We start from the raw sequence: 20,778 nt of genomic DNA, 5'->3' as shown, positions 1-20,778 counted from the left end.
TGGGTCCTGTTAATAGAAGTAGAAGCTTTAGGATAAGGGAGGGGAAAACTCTGCTTTGCCAGTCAGACTGGACTCAGAGTTTTGGGTCCAAAGTAGGTCCTACAATGTGAGAAGGATAAGGACAAATTGGAGGGTGTCCTTCAGCTCAAATGTGAGCACGGACTTTGCTAAAGTCCAAGCTCTCTGAAAACAAGAGGAGTTTTTCCATCAGACGGTGAGCTTCCCATAACAGGAGTCACACACTCAGGGAAAAGTTTAGAGGGAAGTCAGGAGGACAAGGTGGAGTATAAATTTCCTTTAACTCTCAGAGATTTCCTGATATCCAAGGGTGTGGATCTTAGGTCTGAACTCACGTGTGGGAAGAAAGAAGGGGCTCTGACAGATACTATAGTCCTCAAAAAGGATTGCATTCTTAGTTAGCAAGACCGCCACACACTCAGAATCTATCACTAAAATGGAAAAGGGTGGAATTGCTGAACTTCAAGTGTTTTATGAGAATTAAGGGACATTTTAGTTTGGTTTATTTTCCTTGATAAGAAAAGAACAGTGTGGAAGGATGTTAGATTGTAGTGGGACGGGAGAGACTCCATTTATTTAGAAAGTGACATTTGAGGGGCACATGGGTGGCTCAGTCATGAAATACCCCACTCTTGATTTTGGATCAGGTCATGATCTTAGGGTTGTGAGGTCAAACCCTGTGTCTGGCTCAGTGGGGAGTCTGCTTGAAATTCTTTCCCTCTGCTCCTCCTTGCACCAACCCCCCACCACCACCCTGGGCACGTGTGCGTGTGCATGCTCTCTCTTTAAAAAAAATAGAAAGCAATACTTGAAAATAAATGGGCTGCAAAAAAAATTAAATTAAACCTCTGACTAGGTGGTCTATGGTACTCTCAGCAATGGCATCAATTTACTGGTGATATTAAATACCAAGAAGGTTGCTTGCCCCTTTTTACGCCTGTTAAGTTTTTTTGGCTCATTTCCCAGATGTTTGTGTGCTTTTATTGCCTTATTATTTTAACCTTCTAAGTTTTTTCCAGCTAGTCGTGTCTGTTTCTATATATTTGACAAGCAGGTCCTTTTTTTTTTTAATGTTTACCACATCAAATTTATTTATTTATTTATTTATTTATTTATTTATTTATTTATTTAGCATTCTGAGAAACCTTACATTCATTTTCAGCTAGCAAAGCTGGCCTTACCAAGGTGATTCTGGCTTCCTGGTTTCTCATCTGACTTGGACCACTGTGACCTACAAGCTTTTTATCCTGTCCCTGTCATACGTGGCCAGCATCTGATTGATGCGCTCTGTGCCATCATCAATGCTGGCATTTTAGGCAGAAGCAGATGTGAATCTCCATGGTTCAGATCCGCAGGCATTGGGGTGGAACTGTGAGGCCATAAGAGCCTGAAGTGGGGGATCTGAAACCCAGACAGTACCCCCTGGAAGTCTGGACAATTTGTCAGTGTCACCAAATTGCTCCCTTGACCAACTGGTTTTCTATCCAATTACCTGGGTGTATAGTCTTTAGGCAAATGGGCATTCTTCCTACCAAACTGTTGTTGACCGGGCCAAGACATTTCCAACCAAATTGCATGAGGCTGTGGGTGTATTATTAATTTTTTTCTGACAAGCTGTCTTGTTTTGGGAGCAAATTGCTTCCTATTGGATTCTTTCTGCTTCTACCCAGACTCTGCTTTTTTACCAAATAGCTTTTTGCCAAATTGCCTGCTTCCCAATAGGTATTTTCAACCACTCTTGTTTTGACCCAATTGTCTTTGTTCTTTCTGATCCAATTTATCAGCTTTCGCCAAACTGGTTTCAGCCAAAATTGTCTTCGTTTTTAACTGTACTATTTGTTGGTGGCAAATTGTTTGTTACCAAGCCCTCTTGTTTGCCAAATGCCTATTTTGGCTAAATTGGTTTTTGACAAATTGTTTTGGATCAAAGTATTTGTGAACAGTTTCCCTGGTCCTGGAGGGAGGGCATAGTGGAGGTTGTCCATCAGGATATGGGGGGGGGGCACCGGGTGGAGGAGCTCCCAGCTGGTGGGGTAGAGGGAAGGAGGAAGATTCATGCTCAGGCTAGAAGACTGGATTTCTCTGGGAAGAGCAGGACATGGAGAAAAGGGAGCGATTCCTCAGGGAGGTAAATGAGCCTCCAGTTGTGGGGTAGGAGGTGTCTTGACTCCTTCCTCTGGGGTTAAATTGGAGGAAGATGGGGTGGGGGTGGTTTGGGAGCTGAGGTCTCTGGAATGCTATGTGCCTGCTGCTCCTTCTGATACCCTCTCACTCCCTATCTACCATCCTCTGAGTGACACTGGGGCTTATTTCCAGGTGGAAGAGGAAGACAGGGAGACAAAAAGAGGAAGGAGTCACAGGAGAGGAGATGACATTATACATGGGGAACGCGGGTGGGAGTGGGGGAAGGGGTCACAGCGCCCAGCTGGAGACAGGCAGGTCTCTGGTCTAAATGCCCACTCCTCCCAGCTGAATCCCTCCCACCCCAGTAATAGTGCCCACTCCCCACAAAACAAAGCAGGACCCCCAGGACAGACGTTAATGGTCAGGGGACAGGCGGGCACGGGAGGGGCCTTGCCAGTCGTCAGGCCCTGGTGTGCACACCATAGATTCCCTGCTTCCCCGGTGGCGGGATGGGGGCCTCAGGGTTGCCAAGGCACCCACTTCCCCACGGCCTCCCAGAACATCAAACTGAGTACTTACTCTGCTGCTCACCCCAGCCAAAATAATTCCAGTTGCCTACAAAGAGAAGGGGCAGAGATAATAAAAGGGAGCAGGAGGCGGAGGGGGGGTAGGGGGAGGGGTACTCCCCCATCTTCCTCATTTTCCCCATCTCCTCCTCACACCCCAGGACCCCGATCCCCTCCTGCCCTGAGTATCTTCTCAGAATATCACCTCAACCCCTGACATTCGTGACACCTTCAATCATCACCTTGGAAGGGAGTCAGAATAGCCTCATTTTGCACAGAGGCTGCAAGCTCAGCCAGAAAATAATAAAGGGGGCACTTGGGTCCAGGGTTTTCCAACTCTGAACTCTGGAGTCAGCAGGCCCTACTCTTTCCCTGCCCCTTCTGGAATACAAGGAAAGAAACGCTGAACTGGCGATCTAAACTTGGAAACACCCGTGATGGGTGGGTTGTAATCATTCTGCTCCTTTTGCAGGTGAAGAAACAGGGCCCAGAGAGGTAGAGTGAGCAGCCTAAAGTCACACAGCCTTCAAGCATCAGGACCAGGGAGAGGACCACATCTTCCCCCATCTGTTCATCCTCAGAACCTGGCATCTTGGGGGGAAAAATGCCTTGGACCGGAATCGTATCTCCTCTGCTGCTTGGTTGCCCCCTCCAAGAAATGGAGGTGACGAGGGACGCCTTGGTGGCTCCGCGGTTGAGCATTTGCCTTTGGCTCAGGTCCTGATCCGGGGATCCGGGATCGAGTCCCGCATCGGGCTCCTTGTGAAGAGCCTGCTTCTCCCTCTGCCTATGTCTCTGCCTCTCTGTGTGTGTGCCTCATGAATAAATAAAAATCTTTAAAAAAAATAGAAATGGAGGTGATGAAACATTCTTGAAAGAACTCAGAGGTAAATGCTGGGAGGAGGTCTCCATTCTCAAATTGAGTCCACCGCTCACTTCAGTCCACCTCTCCAGGTGTTTGTTCTTTGTCATCTGCTCCTGCCTCCACTTTCTTACTGTCTCCACCCCAATCCTTCAGTGACTCCACTCACCAGGGAGGGGATTAGTAATTACTCAGGGCAGTGAGGACTCCTTCCCCGGTAGAGAAGTCAGAGGACTTTCTCAATAGTACCCCCATATTAAGGTAGAAACGGGGCCCCTCAACTGCAGTCCCCCAGCTCCTCCACCCACCAGGCTCCATCATTACCATCCTGGGCATGTAGGGGGGTTGACAATGGATACAGGGGAGACTGTGAAGGGGGATGAAAGGGGGATGGGGAAGCAAATGGAAGAGGAGAAAGAGGTTGAAAGGTGGGGTGGAGTCAAAATGTCTGGGGGTGGGGGCTCTGTCCTGAGGCTGTTTGGTTTGACACTTCCTTCCCACTCCGGAGGACTCGGAGGGCACTTCTCAGCGGACAGACATCTCCTTGGCCCATGTAGAACTGGTCTGGGTGCGTCGGAGTAACCACAAGGCCAAGGAAGATAAACACTCCTGAAAACTTTAGCCTTAGCCTCGATGGAGGGACAGTCAGAGGAACATGATCATCATCATCATTATCAATAGATGCAGAGCAGTGGAAAGAGAAGCACAGTTGGAGTCCTTCAGACCTGAGTTCAAATCCTAGCTCTGCCTCCTACTGGGTGTGTGACCTTGGGCAAGTCGCTTCTCCTCTTGGGCCTCAGTTTCTCTATCTAAGAAAACAGGCAAATGAAACAGCCTTCATCCACTGCACACCAGGATGGTGTGCCTATTGTACCTGTGTTAGCAGGACTGTCTGCACCATCTGACTGTGGGCTGCTTGGGGGAGTCCGTGCGGACCCCCGTGAAAGCTTGTTGAATGAGTTACAGGTCCTCATCCAGGATCTGATGAATGGAATTAAAGAGTCTGCAAAGTGTTTTTCAAACATCTAGAAGGACTCCTTTCAACAGCTCTCAGAGTGGGGACCCTACGGATCAGAGCGGGACACTGGCAAGGCTGTGACCACAGAGTAAGGCAGGACTCACATTCAAGCCCCAGATCTTTTCTTTCCACTGCACTGTGAGCAGACGCTGTGCACTCCTAGGACCTGTTCCTCTGGAGGGGAGTGGCCTGTTACACAGAACCCTCGTGGGTGGGGGAGGGAGGAGGTTTCGGTTGATGCCCAGGGAGGAATCAAGAGGTACTTACAACACTGGTTGCTGGGGACAGGGAGAGGCTTGTCTTGTTCATCTTGGAATGAATACTGAGAGGGAGGGAAGGAGGGAGGGTTCCTCTCAGGAGGGGCCAGAGTGCAGGGGACCAAGATGGTCCTCTGCTCTGTTCCATCCTGACTACCCCCTGCCTCCCAAATCCGCTCTGTCTGCAGGAGAAGGGATACAGATGTCCACAGAGAAAGACACACACACACACACACCACAGTGAGAAACACGGACGAAGGAAAGAAACAAATAGAAGTAGGAGAAAGAGAGGGCAGCGGGGTAAACTGAGGCAGGGAGCAGCATAAAGAAGAAGGTCAGAAATGAGGTTACACAAAAATTGCTCTGTTATCATGTGAGTGTTGCCTTTTGACACTCCAACTCCCACTAAAGAGAGCTCTGGTCTTGCCTTTCTTTCTTCCTGGCCTTTGTCTTCTGGGCCCCACTGGGTCTTTGCCCTGTGATGATCCAGAGCCAAGGAGAAGAAGGGAAATGTCGTGGAAGAACAGGTACAGAGGCCAGGGCTGGTGGAGGAGAAGTTTAAAAAGTCTGAAAGTGGGGGACGCCTGGGTCTCTCAGGGGTTGAGCTTCTGCCTTTGGCTCAGGGCATGATCCCGGGTCCGGGTATTGAATCCTGCATCAGACTCCCTGCAGGGAGCCTGCTTCTTCCTCTGCCTATGTGTCTGCTTGTCTGTGTGTGTCTCTCATGAATAAATAAAATCTTTAAAAAATCTGAAAGTGAAATTCAAGGAGTTGAGGGGTGTGGGGCCCCTGTGTCTCCATGAGGGTACCTGGGAAGGGCAGGACTTGAGCCGATTGAAATAGTTTGTCCGTGGTGGACTGTATGTTCTCTGACGCCATCATTGCTTTGAGATGGGACCCTGATTTAGTCCAATTAGAGACACAGACAGAGGGCAACAAGTGGAGAGCGAAGCAGATACAGAGAGTAGAGGACATGGGGAGACAGAGAGATAAGCACAAGAAGAAAAGCGTTCCCCCCTCCAGTGCTCACCTCATCCTGGTCCCTCATGGCATTCAGCTGCTCTAGCTTCTTGGCCCAGTAGCGCGCCTCCTCCTCAGGAATGTCTGGAAGCAGAGCCCTGGCTGTGAGTCCGGAACCCCTCCCTGCCCCTCAGCCTTCATCCAGTGCATCCTGTGGGCCTCTGGGCTGGTCTCAAGGGGGTGGAGGAAGAGGAAGGGAGGGCAGCATGGTGTCCCACTCCCCCCCTTGCCCCCCCTCCCCCACCGTCCCACCAGAGCTGCCTTGGGAATGCATGGAGGATGAGAGATGAGAGAGGATGAGAGAGGAGCCAGATCCTAGCATTACAAGGGCGGGGAAGCCATGGGTTCTTGGAAAGATGCTGTGGAGAGAACTGAGCTGCTTCCACAGGCCTCACTATGTCTCTGCTGCTGTTTATTTCTACATGTCTCTTTGTCCCTGTTTGCCTCTTGTCCTACCCCCAGCTGACCCCACAGCCTAAGACCTCACCAAAGATCAGCCTAGGGCAGCTCAGACCTAAGCCCCAAGGGTTAAGAAGCATTGGTGACGGAGAGGGGTGGCAGGGGCGTACTCTGCACATGGCAGGCTCATGACCCGCTGACTCACTGCAGCTGGGAAACTCTCTCCTCTGGGGACAAGAAACTTTGTCCTCAGAATGCAGGTCAATCTGAACCCATTCAGGCCTGGCCATGCTCCTGGGTCTAGTGAGGGTCCTGTGCGCCCCACACTCACCTAAAGGCAGCTCGAAGCGGGTGTCAAGGAGGATGCGGTGGAAGGTGGGGTCCTTGGTGCCGCAGATCTCACTGTCTGCCATGATGACTTGAGAGTCCAATGTTAGCCATTCTCCAGGGCCTTCCTGGGGGTTGGGGTGGGGTGACAGGGTCCAAAGTGATGCGGGGGGAGCAGGGATCTGCTGTATGCTGACAGGGCCCCTACTCTCACAGAAGATGCCTTTCCCCTCATCTCACCCACACCCCAAGAGGCAGGGTCATGCTCACACTTTACAGACAAAGAAACTGAGACTCAGAGAGAAGGTTCCAGTCCAGGACAACATGGTGAATCCAAGGAACTCAGAGGCAAGGACCCAGAGAGAAGGCCCTGTGGGGCCATAAAGGGGTAGTCCCAAGCTTACACAGCCATTCCTCATCTCTCATGGACATATGAGACCCTGGCTTCAAATAAAATCCTTGATCTCCATCCAGGGGAGAACCCCCCACTCCAAGTGAACAAACCAGTCCTGCAGTCACAGGAGACAGAGCATGATATAGATACCTCCAGCCTGGAGAGGTCAGGACAGAGCCAGAGAGAGGAAGGGGGTTGGGGTATTCAGAGGGAAATGAGGGAAGATTTCTTGGAGGAGAAAGCATGGGAGCTGGGCTCAGGGGATGATGGGAAGGGATACTTGAAGCCCAGGGAACAGCACATGTGAAGGTTCAGAGGTCATCTTTTTGGGGCCTACAAAGGGTGAATGTTGGGTGGGGAGTGGAGATGAGGCTGGCAATGCAGGCGAGTGCCATCAAGAGGGCCTCCCAAAGGAGATGAACAGGGACAGCAAGGAAAGGTCCTAGAGTGGTAAGATCCTGCTGAGCTCAGCATGAAGGGTCTGAGTGGAAGGGGTGAAACAAAAGGCCAGGAGGCCAGAGAGGAGGCCAAGGTCATTGTCTACTACCTTCAGTCTGTTGTAGCCTTCCCCCTGCACAAAGCGTTAATTACCCACAATACCCCTTCTCCTCCCTTCCATAGAAATACATTTTTAGCTGGACCCAGGGCTGTGTAGCTTAAGACTACATTTCCCAGACTCCCTTGCCGCTAAGTGTCCACATGACTAAGTTCTAGCCAATAGGATGTGAGTGAAGTGCTGTGAGCAGCTTCCAGGTTAGGTCCTTAACCAAGAGGGTGCCTGCCCCCCCGCCCCGCCCCCACCACCTTTTCTTCCCTTGACAGCAATGCAGATGTCATGGGGATCCTCCAGCAGCCATCCTGAGCTGCCCAGGGAGAAAGGCAGAGCAACAAGATGGAAGGAGTTCAGGCCCTGGTTACTTCAGAGCCACCATCACAAATGTTGTTGGAGGATAGAGATACACATTCGTGTTGTGTAGGCCACTGGCCTCTGGGCTCCTCCAAGTCACTCCTCCCCAACCCTTGGTCCACCACTCACTTCATTGGACTGGCGGATGGTCCGCAGGGGAATCCACACGGTGCCCACCATTGTGTCCCAGATGAGACCCTTGTTCCACACCTCCACCGTCAGCCCCAAATCCAGGCGGTTAATCTCACTGTGGAGAGACGGGGAGGAGCATGAAGAGGTAGGAGTGAAGGGGTGAAGTCTCAGAAAAGTCAGTTCACCTGCCTTAGGACACATGGCCAACTGGAATTCAAACCCAGGCCTGGGTGAGTCCTATCAGGAAGGTAACACAGTGGTTCTTGTTTTATAGAGGGAAACTGAGGCCAAAGGGTTAAGTTACATGCTCAGGGTATCACAGCAGAATAGGACTACAAGCTGGGAGGAAGGAGTGGGGGAAGATATCACACATCTCCTGCACCCCCAACTCCCCTTGGCCCTTCCTTGAGCCCTCAGACCCTGAGCATACTGGCTAAGTGAGGAAGAGGCTCAAACACCCCCTGTGGCTCCCTGTCACCCCAGGATAAGGGCATTCAGGATGCCTCCAACCTTCCCAGGCTCACCTCTATCCAATCACATGGGACATTCCTGAGAACATGAATGATACCACCTCTAAGCACTTTCCACACCCTGGAAATATGCAGATTTGGGAGAAATCCTTGGTGAACATCCAGTTCACTGAATTCACCAATTTACCAAAGATTTACCTTAAGGAATGTTCTCCTTGCATATATCTATGACCTGATCATTCAGTAACTGGCTTTCAGGGAGTTGGGGACCACATTGCCTCTCTCCCTTCACATCTTCCCTAAAATTGTAGGGCCAACTCCTCCCCTCTTTCCCCAATTTGCTCTAAGATTCCAACTGAGTTGTCTCATGGCCTCTACCACTACTAGTGCCCAGGTAAACTCTGCTCAGGGATGGATTTGTGGGATGCCTGGTCCAAATCTCAGCTCTGCCAAGTATAGGCTGTGTGACACTGAGCAGTTGGCTTTGCCTCTCTGGCCCTCTGTTTCCTCTTCTGTAAAATGAGGATTTGAATAGCATCCTCCATCCCAGAGCTGTGGGAAAGTTTGATTTAATTAAAGCCTTAGAAGAAGACATGGCACAGGTTGCTGGTCATCATCAGAGAAGATGGGATGTAATACAAGGCCGTGAGTGGCTCCAGGTTGGGGGGAGGGTCCAGGTCATGAATTCATTTAGTTATCAGGCAAATATTTATTGAACCACCTACTGTGTGCCAGGCCTTGTCCTTGGCATGTGGAGCGGGACTCACAGTGGAGACAGAGACCAACTGGACCCTAGGCTCCTAGAGCTCACAGTCCAGGGCTACAGGCCAGAAATGTGTCAAGAAATTACACAGATGACTAAAATAATAATTGGTGACTAGGGCTGAAATTACTCTCTAATTGCACTTTGGGTATGGTGGTCAGGGAGGGCTTCCCTGAGGAGGGGACACAGCTGAGACCTGAAGGATGAAAAGGAGCCTGCTGGGAGGGGGTGAGGTGAGAAGAGCAAGTGCAAAGGCCCTGGGACAGACACAAGCTGGACATGTAGGAGGAATGGTCCAGAGGTGGAGGTGGCTGGAGCAAGTGAGCCAGGAGAGATGGAGGGAGGTACTGGCAGGTCACAGGGGCCAGGCCTAGAAAGAGGGTGTCTTGGAGAGGAGTGTGGGTTTTGTTCTGAGGTTCACAAGCCATGAGCCATGAGCCAGTTTAGAGAGTGACAGGATGTGATTTGCAGTTTTAAAAATATCCCCCTGACTGCCTGGAGGAGAACAGATTGCTAGGAGGCAGGAGGCAGGCAGCAGCAGGAGGCCAGGGGCGGAGGCTGGCGGGCAGCAGGGACCTGGCTGGTGGCCAGGGAGATAAAGGGAAGCAACTGGCTTTAGGAAGTGCTTTGGAGGCAAAGCTGATGGCTGGACATGGGACTGAGGGAGGAGGAAGTGGAGTCCCAGACGACATGCAGGTGTCCAGCTCTGCTCTGTGGGACCATCGAGGTGCCAGGCCATGCTAGCCTGGTCACTGCAGACTTACAACATGAAATCCTGCTCCCAGCTGGGCTGGCTGCCCCGCACTGCGATGGTCGTGCTCTTGACATTTTGCACCTTCAGGGTCACGTATGTGTTGAATTTCTCTGTGGTGGTGAGAACAGGAGTCAGTACAGTGGCTCAGGGACCCCCCATGCCCCTTCCTAAGCTCTAGATGACCCTGCTATGATCCCTCAGGATCTCTGAGTGCTTGAGACCACAGTCCAGTAACCAGATCCAATATACTGAGCTGTTTCTATGCCTATACCCCAGGCCAGCTCCCCAAGTCCCTCCCGTCCAGTCCCTCAGAGCACAAGGGAAGGGCCTCGGTTCAGGAAGATGTGGACTCTTGGGATGCCTAATCTTGCTGCTTAGAAACGACTATGTAGGGATCCCTGGGTGGCGCAGCGGTTTGGCGCCTGCCTTTGGCCCAAGGGTGCGATCCTGGAGACCCGGATCGAATCCCACATCGGGCTCCTGGTGCATGGAGCCTGCTTCTCCCTCTGCCTATGTCTCTGCCTCTCTCTCTCTCTCTCTCTGTGACTATCATAAATAAATAAAAATTTTAAAAAAAATTTAAGAAATGACTATGTACAATGACCTTGGTTTTTAGCTGGGAAGACAGGCCCCAGGTAGTGGAAGAAAATTGACTGTGAGAAACTCCCCTCACTTCTCTGAGCCTCACTTTTCCCACCTGTAGCCTGATCTAAGAGCCCCCACCCTGTCCCTTAGGATCCTGGGAAGAGCCATTGACTCAGGGTGAGCACCACTCCGCTGGATTCTCCAGGAGATGGCTGGGGAGACTTTGGGATCATAGGCCAAGTCTGACACTCTGTGATGCTCAGAAGACATGTAGCCCAAGTCCCCTGTCACTGGCTCAGACCTCCTCCCCTATCTCTCCAAGACCCAGACAGACAGACAACACAGGACAGAGCAGGAATAGAGGCACTTACCTTGGGCACCATCAAACTTGGCTTTTTTTACTGTGGAGAGAGATAGAGATAGGGAAGGGAGATGGGGAGAGAGTAGGGAGAAGAGAGAGACAGAGACACACCAAAATAGAAATATAACAAGAGAGACAGGAGGAGAGAGACATAGAAACAAAGAGACAAAGAGGAAAAGCAAAGATAGAGAGTAAAGGGACAGATCAAGAGACCAAACAGAAAACAAAAACAAAAGCAAGATAGAGAGATGAGATCAGATCAGAGACAGAGACAAAGAGACAAGAAGAGGAGGAGAAACAGGAAGGAGAAGAGACAGGCAGGGATGAGAGGGAGAAAAAGAAGCCATCAGATAGATGAGCACAGGCAGACCTAGGGGTTGAAGGAAATTTGGACCCTAAGAGTAATTTCTCCCCCTCCTTCCTCCCCATCAAACCCCTCCAAAGCTCCCCCACCTCCAGCTGTGCCTTTACCCACAATTGAACAAGATTCAAAAGAAGGAGCTGGGTAGGGGACAGGAGAGGCCTCCCACAGGAAGTCCTCCAAGATTGCAGCAGAGAGAGAGAACAGCTGGGGAGGGAAAGAGGTGGGGAGAGAGAGGAGAAAGACAATCTCCAGTGACCCCCTCCCCCTGTCAGGCCAGTGAGACTTCTCCCCCAATTATCCAGCTCAGTTTGTCCTACCAAATGCTCCAGGAGTTTGAGGTCTAATATTCATAGGGGACTGGGCTAGGTGGAACAGAGCAGCCCAGAGAGGTGGCTCCATAGCACACACAGAGACATCCCACCCCTGGCTGGAAGGTTGTTAGAGCCTGCCCAGCCCAACTTGCTTATGAAAGGCAAAATCCAAATATATGTCAGGGTTCCACGTGGTCCAGTCTTGTTCACATAATCCCACAGTCCCAAGTGATTTAAAGCAATTCCACTCTTTACTGGCTTTTCTCACAGGATATTAAACTTTCAAAATTTCTTGCACCCTGCAGCTGCCCCCAGCATCTTTTTCCACCCCTCACTCTGTATCTGCTCCCAAACCGAGCTCTTTCTCCTGCTTTCCACAATTCATCTCCCTTTCTCCTTTTCAATGAACGTTTTTGTTTGGGGAGGCGATACACGCCCATTTCACAAAAGCCAAGGCAAACGAGATCGGCATACGATGAGAATAAGGCTCTTTCTACCCCAACCCTCACAATCCCACCCTGTGCAATCAGCACTACCAGCTCCTCGTAGTGCTAGAGATAGACAGTTTCTGATTCAGCAAGCGCATATGCATGTGTGCGTAATTTCCTACACAAATGACAGTATTCTACACGCTTTGTGGAAACGTTCTGTTTTTTGGTGTGTCTTGAAGAGTATGTGCAAGTAAGTTGAAGGATAAATTCCTGGAAGCAAAATTGTGTTTCTATTCTTTCTTTTCTTTTGAGAGTCAAGTTCAGCACTTTTCTGGGCAAATGCCATGGCTTCCCATCTTGAGTTCATTTGTCTGTCCTCGTTGCTTGAATTCTGTCTTGCAAAAGCACCCGAGTGAAACCGGTGAAGAGAGAATTCCCATCAAGGGTGGGGGACGTAGAGTAGTTCTAAATACTTTTCAGTAAATACTGTTTGTTCCTGTTGCGGACAGATGGTGTGTGTGTCTGGTGGGGTGGGGGGGATTGGCCTCCAGAAGCACCAAGTGAGCTCCCCAGAGTTGCAGAGGAAAGAGAACGATCACCTTTCTATGTCAATGCCAACACCCCTCCCAAGAAGACATGCAAATGGGTTGTACATCATACTCTCACATCCAGATTTGGGTTTGGGAGGTTAGCGTGCAGAGGGAGCCCTTGGCTGGACATTGGGAGAGATGAGCGCCAGTTCAGCATGGAATCAGGTGAAGCCAGGTTCTGCTTATAGTGCTGTGTGAACCTAGGCAAGTGAATCCCCCTCTCTGGGCCTCCATCTCTCTCTCACTCCATCTCTCTCTGTTTTTCTAGATCTAGCTTTCCCTCTACCTCTCTATCTCCCACTGTATTTTATCTCTGTGTCTCTGTCTCCCTTTCTCTCGCATCTGAAAATCAGTCACCATGTGCTGTCTTGCTCACCTTCTCATTCAAGGTACATAGCTGCAAGTGCAAAGGCCCCTCTCTTGAAGGCATGCTCAGCTCCTATCCCACTGGCCTCCCCTCACACCCTCAGCCCCACTCAGCCCATAGGGAGCTCAAGCACCCAGCCTCTCACCCCTGGGGCTGCGTGAAGCTCAGGGATCTTTAGGACTGTACCCAGCAGGAACTACAGACCTCCCTTCTCGGGGAGCTCCCACTTGTAACACCTGGTGACTGTGAAAGTGGAAGTGATGGTGGTGCAGAGGCAGGGGTTGGGCAGGGAGGAAGACACAAACACATGGAGGGATCAACATGCGGAAAGAAATAAAAAGAGGGAGGAGGATGAGGGGGTAGACAAGTCATGAGAACCAGAGATAGAGAAACAGAAAGAAAGAAAGAGACACGGAGATGTCCACTAGGGAGGGCCAGCAAAAAGGAGAGGCAGAGTTGGGAGACAAGGGTTGGAGGGAGAGATGAGGGGCTGGTTGGTGTCTAGCCTAGCCTGGCCTGGGCCCTGGCCTGCAGCTCCTACTCTGTGTCCCTTTTTACAGACCAGGGATAGAGCTCAGAGGGGAGGTCAGTCATTCAAGGTCTGTCCTCCAACTCCTCCTGGTGGGGGATGGAGTGTCTCTTTGTCTCCCTCCTCCTGGTTCTGTTTCTCTTCCTCCCCTTCTCCCCCATCTGTCTCAGTCTCTGTCTTGTTCTCACTCCCTCAGATTACCCACTTTCCTCCTCCTTAAGCCTCAGTGGGCCAGAGGTAATGAGCTCCACGGGGGCCCACCAGCAGTGGAGTGATTGCCGGGGGCTCTAGCTCTGACAGCTGAGGCCAGGCTCTAGCTCCCAGGCTGCTTCAGTGAGTCCAGGATGAGGACATCAGTGTATGTTCATCACTGGGAGCTCAGAGGGAGGAGGGGGAGACTCAGGGTGAGAGAGGGGACCTCAGAGAGAAATGGGGAATTGAGGAAGGGGCTCGGCAGCATGGGGAGGAGGATGCAGAGGGGGTGTGGGGTATGGAGCAAGGGGTGGAGGGCAGAGGACTAGGGAAGGAAGCTCCGGAGCTGGAGGAAGGTCTTGGTGGAGGAAGGCAGAGGAGCGGGTGTCATCGGGGAGGGGCTCAGAGGAGGAGGGGGTTTAAAGGGAGGAGGGGGCTCAGGGAAGGGCTGGTGGGGCTCCGAGAAGGAACCAAGTCCCTCTCCTTCTGTCTTCCTTGTCAGCAAACGAGTCACTGTCGCCTTCACCACCATAGTCGTCACATCTCTGCCCTACCACTTTCCCCCTGCTCTCTCTCGTGGCGCTGCTGGCACGGAGCTGCAGTATCGGGGTCACCGGGGCGGAAGCACCACCCCTCCCCCCCGCGAGCTCCTGGTCACACGCACAGGGCTATTTATAAAGTGGGCACAGAGGGCGTGGGCGACGCGACAGCTGGGAGTGGCGGGTGGGGGAGGTGCCCACTGCCTGCACGGCCCTGGGGGGCCCATTAGCATCCGCGCGGACTGATTAGGACTGATTAACGTGGTTACACAGGCAGTTGCTGGCCAGGGCAGAATTGGTGAAAGGTGGGAGCAGGGGATCAGGCTCGGGGACTCCCACAGGCTCTGCTAGGCTCTGGGCCTCAGTTTCTGCATCTGGGAAATGGAGCAAAGCAGAGCCTTCATCCCTACCTCCTCCCCTCTTATTCTCTCCTCTTCTTGCTCCCCTTTCTATTTTTTATCATTATTAGAACCGGCATTATTATACTCTCATGACCACTATATTTACAATTACCATTACCATTACCAGGATCATTACTATTTGTATTATTTGGTTGTGCCCCGGGTCTGGATGACACTAGATTCTAATTGAGGTGAATTCCGGTCTTTGGGCACCTCCTCGATGACCTGCCAGGTCTGGGATGGGGGCGGGTGAAGAGTAGATTCCAACCGAGGGAAGCATCTGAAAGCCCCCCTTCGTCATGTGCTTATGGGGTGTCGGAAGACACAAGACTGGGGAGGAGGGAAGGGAAACATCAAGAATTTAGAAATTGGGCAGCCCGGGTGGCTCAGGGGTTTAGCACCGCCTTCAGCCCAGGGCGTGATCCTGGAGACCAGGGATCAAGTCCCAGAGTCCCATGTCGGGCTGCCTGCATGGAGCCTGCTTCTCCCTCTGTCTGTGTCTCTGCCTTTCTCTCTCTGCTTCTCATGAATAAATAAATAAAATCTTAAAAAAAAATAAATCTTTAAAAAATAAATAAAATCTTTAAGAATTTAGAAATTGATTTTAAGATGTTGAGCCGTTTTATATGTGATGTCGATGGCCTACATGAGCTTCGTGATAAAGACACTGGCCCCACTGGCTTTCATGTGAGAGCAAGGACGCTTACCCTCCATTGACAGAAATAAGCCAGAGCCCGACAGAAGACTTCAGTGTAAAACACAAATGCACCAAGACCCTTGACAGGGATTTCTTTCTGTGTTGTTTACCAGATGCCGCCACTTAGAACTAAGCCTGACCTATAGTAGGTGCTCATTAAATAGCGTTCAGTGAAATAATGACGTGATTTCCTCCTCCAACGGCCCTGTCCTGAGATCTGACCCCTCTGCACGGGCGGGGCGGGCGCTGTCCACGGTGCGGCACACGCTGTCCCTGCTCTGTCCACGGTGCTGAACCCCCGGCCCCGCCCGCTTACCTCCAATGAACTTGGCACGCCTTTTTATCTCCTGTATACTACTGAGCTCTCCTCAGGCCTGAGAACGCAGTGAGCTCTCAGGAAATGTCCTACACCCACGGACCTCCTTCCAGAAAGCTTTTAGCCCCCATTAATAAAAATACCATCATTGATTTTTCCTGTCATTGGCTCACACTTACGGAACCTTTCCACAGGCCAGGCATTGGGCCAAGGGCTCTGTGTGCCTCATCTCACTGGAGAGTTCTAGCAAACCTAAGCAATGGGTGTTATTAGTGTGTCCAATCTACAGATGGGCACACTGAGCAAGAAGAGGGTACAGGACTTGCCAGGAAGTGGTGGTTTTAGGGATTCAAACCCAGGCCTTCTGGATCAGGGATATACTGGTTGGCACCTCACAGAGAAAGCCCATTATATGTGGGAGGAAAGCGAGGTACAGGTTAGGGAAGGGGCTAAGATTGCAGCCCTGAAGATGAATCAGAGCCAACCCTGGAGACTATCCTATGAGTATAGTGAGAGCAAAGACCCAGATACCCACTCCCCTGGCTACATGGTATCAGAAACAGGGCAGCCAGGGGCAGAGGGATTTGTGAAGCCTTCCTGGGAGAGGAGAGAGGAAAAGCCACAGTGAATGGGGAGAAATGACACGTCTCTTTATTGAGTGGGTGAAGGAAGGTGATTCCAGGACAGATTCTTAACCCATGAAACGGACTTAATTGGCTTCCCTCTTCCAAGAAGAAGCTCAACCTTCACCCCCAACTCCCAGTAAGCCGTGGAGTCAGACAGCTACCTCTCTGGCTCTGTGGCACTAAGCAAGTTGTTGAACCTCCCTGAGCCTCAGTTTTCCTCATCTATAAAATGGGTGCCTGTGAGGATTAAATAAGGCAATGGAGATTAAAGTCGTCAACACCATACTTGTAGACTGTTGGATAAATGGGGCTTGTTGTTGATATTATTAGTTTTGAGGCAAACTCACCCTCACATGCATCTGCTAATTATATGCAATATTCATTCATCAAATATTTATGGAGCCTTTAAAAACGTTGAGTGGCCCGGCAAAATGCTGTAAGGCATATAGGAAGCTCTAGACCAGCATTCCCACCACTATGATTTCGTGTGTGCTATTCCCTCCACCTAGAGCACCATGTCCCTTCTGCTTAGCTCCCCCTCATCTTCTGAAACACAGGCAAGTGTTGGGTGAGGGTGGGGGTGGGTAAAAGGAGGTTTCCCAAAGGAACAGAACCCTGGACACCACCTTCCCTGGTTCCCTCAGATTGTCCCTGTCCCTCCCACTCTGACCCTTCCAGCATGAGGCCAGGAATAGCCCTGGGTCTCCAGAAACAGTGCCTAGTATGGAGTAGGTGCTCAACTAATTCTTGCTGAGTAAATATATGAATGAATTCGTGGAGGAACCAGGTGACACTTGGTATTTGCAGCCTCAGGACTCTGCCAAGCCCTAGCAAGTGGATGGTGGGCGGAGGAGGCAATGGGACTCCAAGTAGACAAAGAAATGAGAGGGGACAGAGGCAAGACCTGTAAAAGGTGGTCTCCTATGTGTTGCTGTCAGGTATGTATGCAAGAGTTTGCATTTGTGTGTATTTGCTAGCGTTACCAGGGCAGGCAGGTGTATGTGTACGTGTATGTGTGTGTGTATAAGGTCATAAGCTTACCTATACCCTCTGAATGCAGGTGATGATCTGTACATGTGTTGGGGGTGCAGTATGTGGGACAGTATGTGGGACATGCTAGTATGCATGAGTTTAGGTATGTGAGGGCTTGCAGGTGATATGTTAATTAGAAACATATGTCATGGTGTGTGTATATGTGTTCGTGTTATACACTTGTATGGAAAGTGTATTTATTTACTTGTGTGTATACATCATCATTCACCTGCTCAAAGGGGCTGCTTTGAATGTCCAGGCAAGTGTCATCATGCACATATACACGTGGCCTTGGCATGTGCTTGTGTGTACACATGTGTATTTTTTGGGATTGGGGGCCCTAATGGGTTTCCATAAGTACATGCTTGTATGTCAGGGCATGAGTAGATCAAACATGTTTGGATACATCCATGTCCTCAAACATGCAGGTGGACACACATGCATATATTTCTTCTGTGTGGAAGAATGGCTGTGTTCTGTATACATGTGTGTGTTCACATATGAATGTGCACATGTGTCCATGAGCTTGCATTCACAGGCATGTGGTCTTCCTGGAGCCATAGTGGATCCTGGGCATTTCTGTCCACATGGAATGAGTGTGTGTATGAACGTTTCAGTGCATGTGTATACAGATATGGGCAAACGTAAATGGGCCTCTGGTTGGGGATGTAGGTATTTCCCCATCCCCAAGAATAAGCTCAGATCCATGGAAAGCCCTCTCAGCCCAGCTCCACTGCTCCCCTACCCCCTCTCCCTTCCCATTCACCCCTTCAGCCCCCTGGCCTCTCCACTCTGGGCACCATCCCTCCCTGTATTTCACCCTCTCTCCATTTCTCTGATCTCCCCTTCTGCTTCTCCCAGCGTTATTCCATCCCTCATATATCTCAGGGCTTTACTTCCCACCCCACCCATGGCCTTGCCCCTCCCAGCAACACCCCTCCACTCTGCTGGTGATTCCCTTCCTGTAAGTTCCACAGAATCATCCAACACAATTCTTCCCCCAGGCCTCCATTTCTGGAAGCCTCACTCTTCTTATTTCCCCCCTCCCTTCGCACCACCCCCGCAGTCCAGCCTCCAGTTTGCGTCAGAGTGAAGGGTGAGATTCACCCTCCCTCACACACACACAACTAGGCAAACCTTCCAGAGGAACCCAACTTGGAGGGTGTGAGGCAGGATGGGGTGGGGTGGGAGGAGCAGAGGAGAGAATCAGCCAGGAACACTCACGTGGGCCCCCTCCTCCCGGGCCAGCCCCTCGCCCCGCCCCGCCCTCACTGCTAGACGACTTAGAGGAGGGGAAGAGAGGCCAATACACGGTTTGGACGTTCACCTCGGCCTTCTCTTAGGCCTAGCCCGTGGCGGTTCCAGGGGGTCCTCTCCACCTCCCCATTCCCTTAACTCCATAGGTCAGGGGGTAGTTTGCTTTCAATCTATAGGCCCTTCTGTCGCCATCAGCCACGGTCAGGAATGAGCTCAGGGAAAGCAGGTCCCTGTCCCTTTAAGAACACCCGCGTCCACGCCTGCCCAGCCCCGCGCGACAGCACTCTGGAAGTCGCCGCGGCAGGGAGCCGGCGGGCGGGGCCGGGTTTGTGAATGGAGCGACAGAGGGGGAGGGGAGGAAGGAGGAGGGGCGGCGGGGGCGGTTCCCAGCTCTGGGCCTGTTCCCTGGGGTCCAGGCGGAAACCGGGGTTCAGCTCTCCCTCTCTCTCTCTTTCTCTCTGTCTCAACACAGTCCCCGCTGCCTAAGATCTCCCGAAGCCTGACATCTCAGGCCTGACCATCACACTTCTTTCCCGACCTCAGCCTTCTTGGGGCGAGTAGGTGTGAATGAGGGGGGATGGACCCCAGTCCTCGAAACCCAAGGTTGAGACCTCTATAAGCTTTGAGCCCCTGTTTGCCACCACCGTCGCCGCCTAAGGTCTCCCAGAGCCTGAGTTCTCAGCAGGAATGCCCGGAACGCCTGACCGGTGGGCTGACTTCACTCCCACTCCAGCCTCAGAAGTGAGGGGCAGGGATCATGCCCCCCTCCTGTGTCGTTCTCCTCCCCCCCAACCCCAACGCAGAGTGTGGGCCTGGGCGTGGGCCTCGGTGCAGATGGCGTTCAGGCCCCAAAATAGCTCCACCCCACCTCTCCCTCCCTCCCTTCGGCGCAAAGTGGGTGAGGTGAGCATGCCGGGAGGGGCGCAGACGGGCACTGCACCCTGGAGGGGTCGGCTCCCGACGAAGAAGGCCCCCCCGTTACGCGTTCCCAGAGTGCTGGAGGGGGCGGGGAGTGGGGAGGCCCTCAGGCGATTTCCCCAGCCCCCACTCGGGAGTCCGAAGAGTTAATGGGAAAAGCGCCCCCAGACCCCAATCACAACCCTCTCAGGACGGAGGGGTCTTCCCCAGCCCCTCCGCAGGACTCCTCACACCCAAGGCTGGAAGATTCCTAGAGCTCCCCGAGGTCCTGATGGTCAAGTCTCCTTACCCAAATCTTACGTGCCCAGGGCTTGGAGACCCCTCCCTCTGCACTCCTCTTCGAATTCGAATTCGGAGCCCAGTCCACGTCGCTGAGAACCCACAGCCCAGCTCACTGCACAGGACTCCTTCCAAGTACCCTACAGGACCCATTCGAACTACCCAACCCAGCTCTTCCACACCTGGTCTACACAGACTCCCCAGTCTAGACTAGGGATCCGGATAGAGGCTCAGGTGCCTGCTGGCGTCCACATGGGCCTCCGCGTTCAGCCACGTCCGTAGGACCCCCAGCGACCCCCACCAGGACCCCCTGAAAATGCAGCTACATCTGCACGGATCACCCCCTCCGGCGCCCTGACGCGTCTACAAGGGTTAGCGCCCCTCTCAAAAGTCCAGCCGCGTGGACTCGGGTCATCCTCTCTGGAGCCCAGCCGCATCCACACGGACCCCGAGCCCAGTTCGGGTTCCCAGCCCCACGGCCTCGCCTCCTACCTCCTACGCAAAGTAGAGACATGTCTCCGGGGTCGCCGGCGGGCCGGCTCCGTCAGGCAGAGCTTAGCAGTCCCTGGGCTGGGGCATGGCCGGGGCTGCAGCCCGCGCTCAGCTCACGCCGGGGCCCGGCCTCCGCCGCCGGCCATCTTGGTTCAGCACCGGGGGTGCGGACAGCTCCTGACGTGGTGCCGCTGTGGGGCCGGCGGGCGGAGCCGGGGACGCCTGATGGGGCGGGGGCGCTGCAGGCTTGGGGGAGCTTTAAAGGGCCGGCGCCGGGTGGGGTCTCCCCGCCCCCAGGGCTCCGGGACCGAAAGGACAGAGAACGGCCCCACTCAGCCTCAGCCTCCCTACTGGCTCTGCGTGTTGCCATCTCTCCTGGAGTCTCTCTGTGGGTTCTCTGGCTCTCTCTGGAGTCTTTTGCTGTCTCTTGGCTTTCCCTCTTTTCCTCTGCCTCTAACTCTGTGTCTGTCTTGTTGCCTG

At 52.4% G+C, this 20,778-nt stretch overlaps 1 protein-coding gene across 8 annotated transcripts in view; it reads right to left on the bottom strand.

Annotated features, from left to right (window-relative positions):
• UNC13A (unc-13 homolog A) overlaps positions 1–20,481 on the bottom strand; it is a 61,417-nt gene extending 40,936 nt beyond the window's left edge. For 7 of the 8 annotated variants that reach the window (XM_038566890.1, XM_038566894.1, XM_038566896.1 and 4 more), the window contains exons 1-8: positions 20,299–20,481; positions 10,968–10,997; positions 10,022–10,121; positions 8,022–8,139; positions 6,596–6,719; positions 5,876–5,949; positions 4,856–4,910; positions 2,722–2,757 (exon numbers count right to left, since the gene is read on the bottom strand). In XM_038566890.1, the coding sequence (XP_038422818.1) occupies positions 2,722–2,757; positions 4,856–4,910; positions 5,876–5,949; positions 6,596–6,719; positions 8,022–8,139; positions 10,022–10,121; positions 10,968–10,997; positions 20,299–20,320 (559 nt within the window). In that variant the 5' untranslated portion in view covers positions 20,321–20,481. The remainder of the gene's footprint in view (positions 1–2,721; positions 2,758–4,855; positions 4,911–5,875; positions 5,950–6,595; positions 6,720–8,021; positions 8,140–10,021; positions 10,122–10,967; positions 10,998–20,298) is intronic. The other variant, XM_038566892.1, reaches the window with a different exon arrangement.
• Positions 20,482–20,778: the final 297 nt, after the last annotated feature.

The sequence above is a fragment of the Canis lupus genome, chromosome 20 (genome assembly GCF_011100685.1).
Source record: "Canis lupus familiaris isolate Mischka breed German Shepherd chromosome 20, alternate assembly UU_Cfam_GSD_1.0, whole genome shotgun sequence".
NCBI classification, from domain to species: domain Eukaryota; kingdom Metazoa; phylum Chordata; class Mammalia; order Carnivora; family Canidae; genus Canis; species Canis lupus.
Note: the sequence above shows the minus strand (reverse complement) of the source record. Positions and strands in the feature narration are given on the sequence as shown.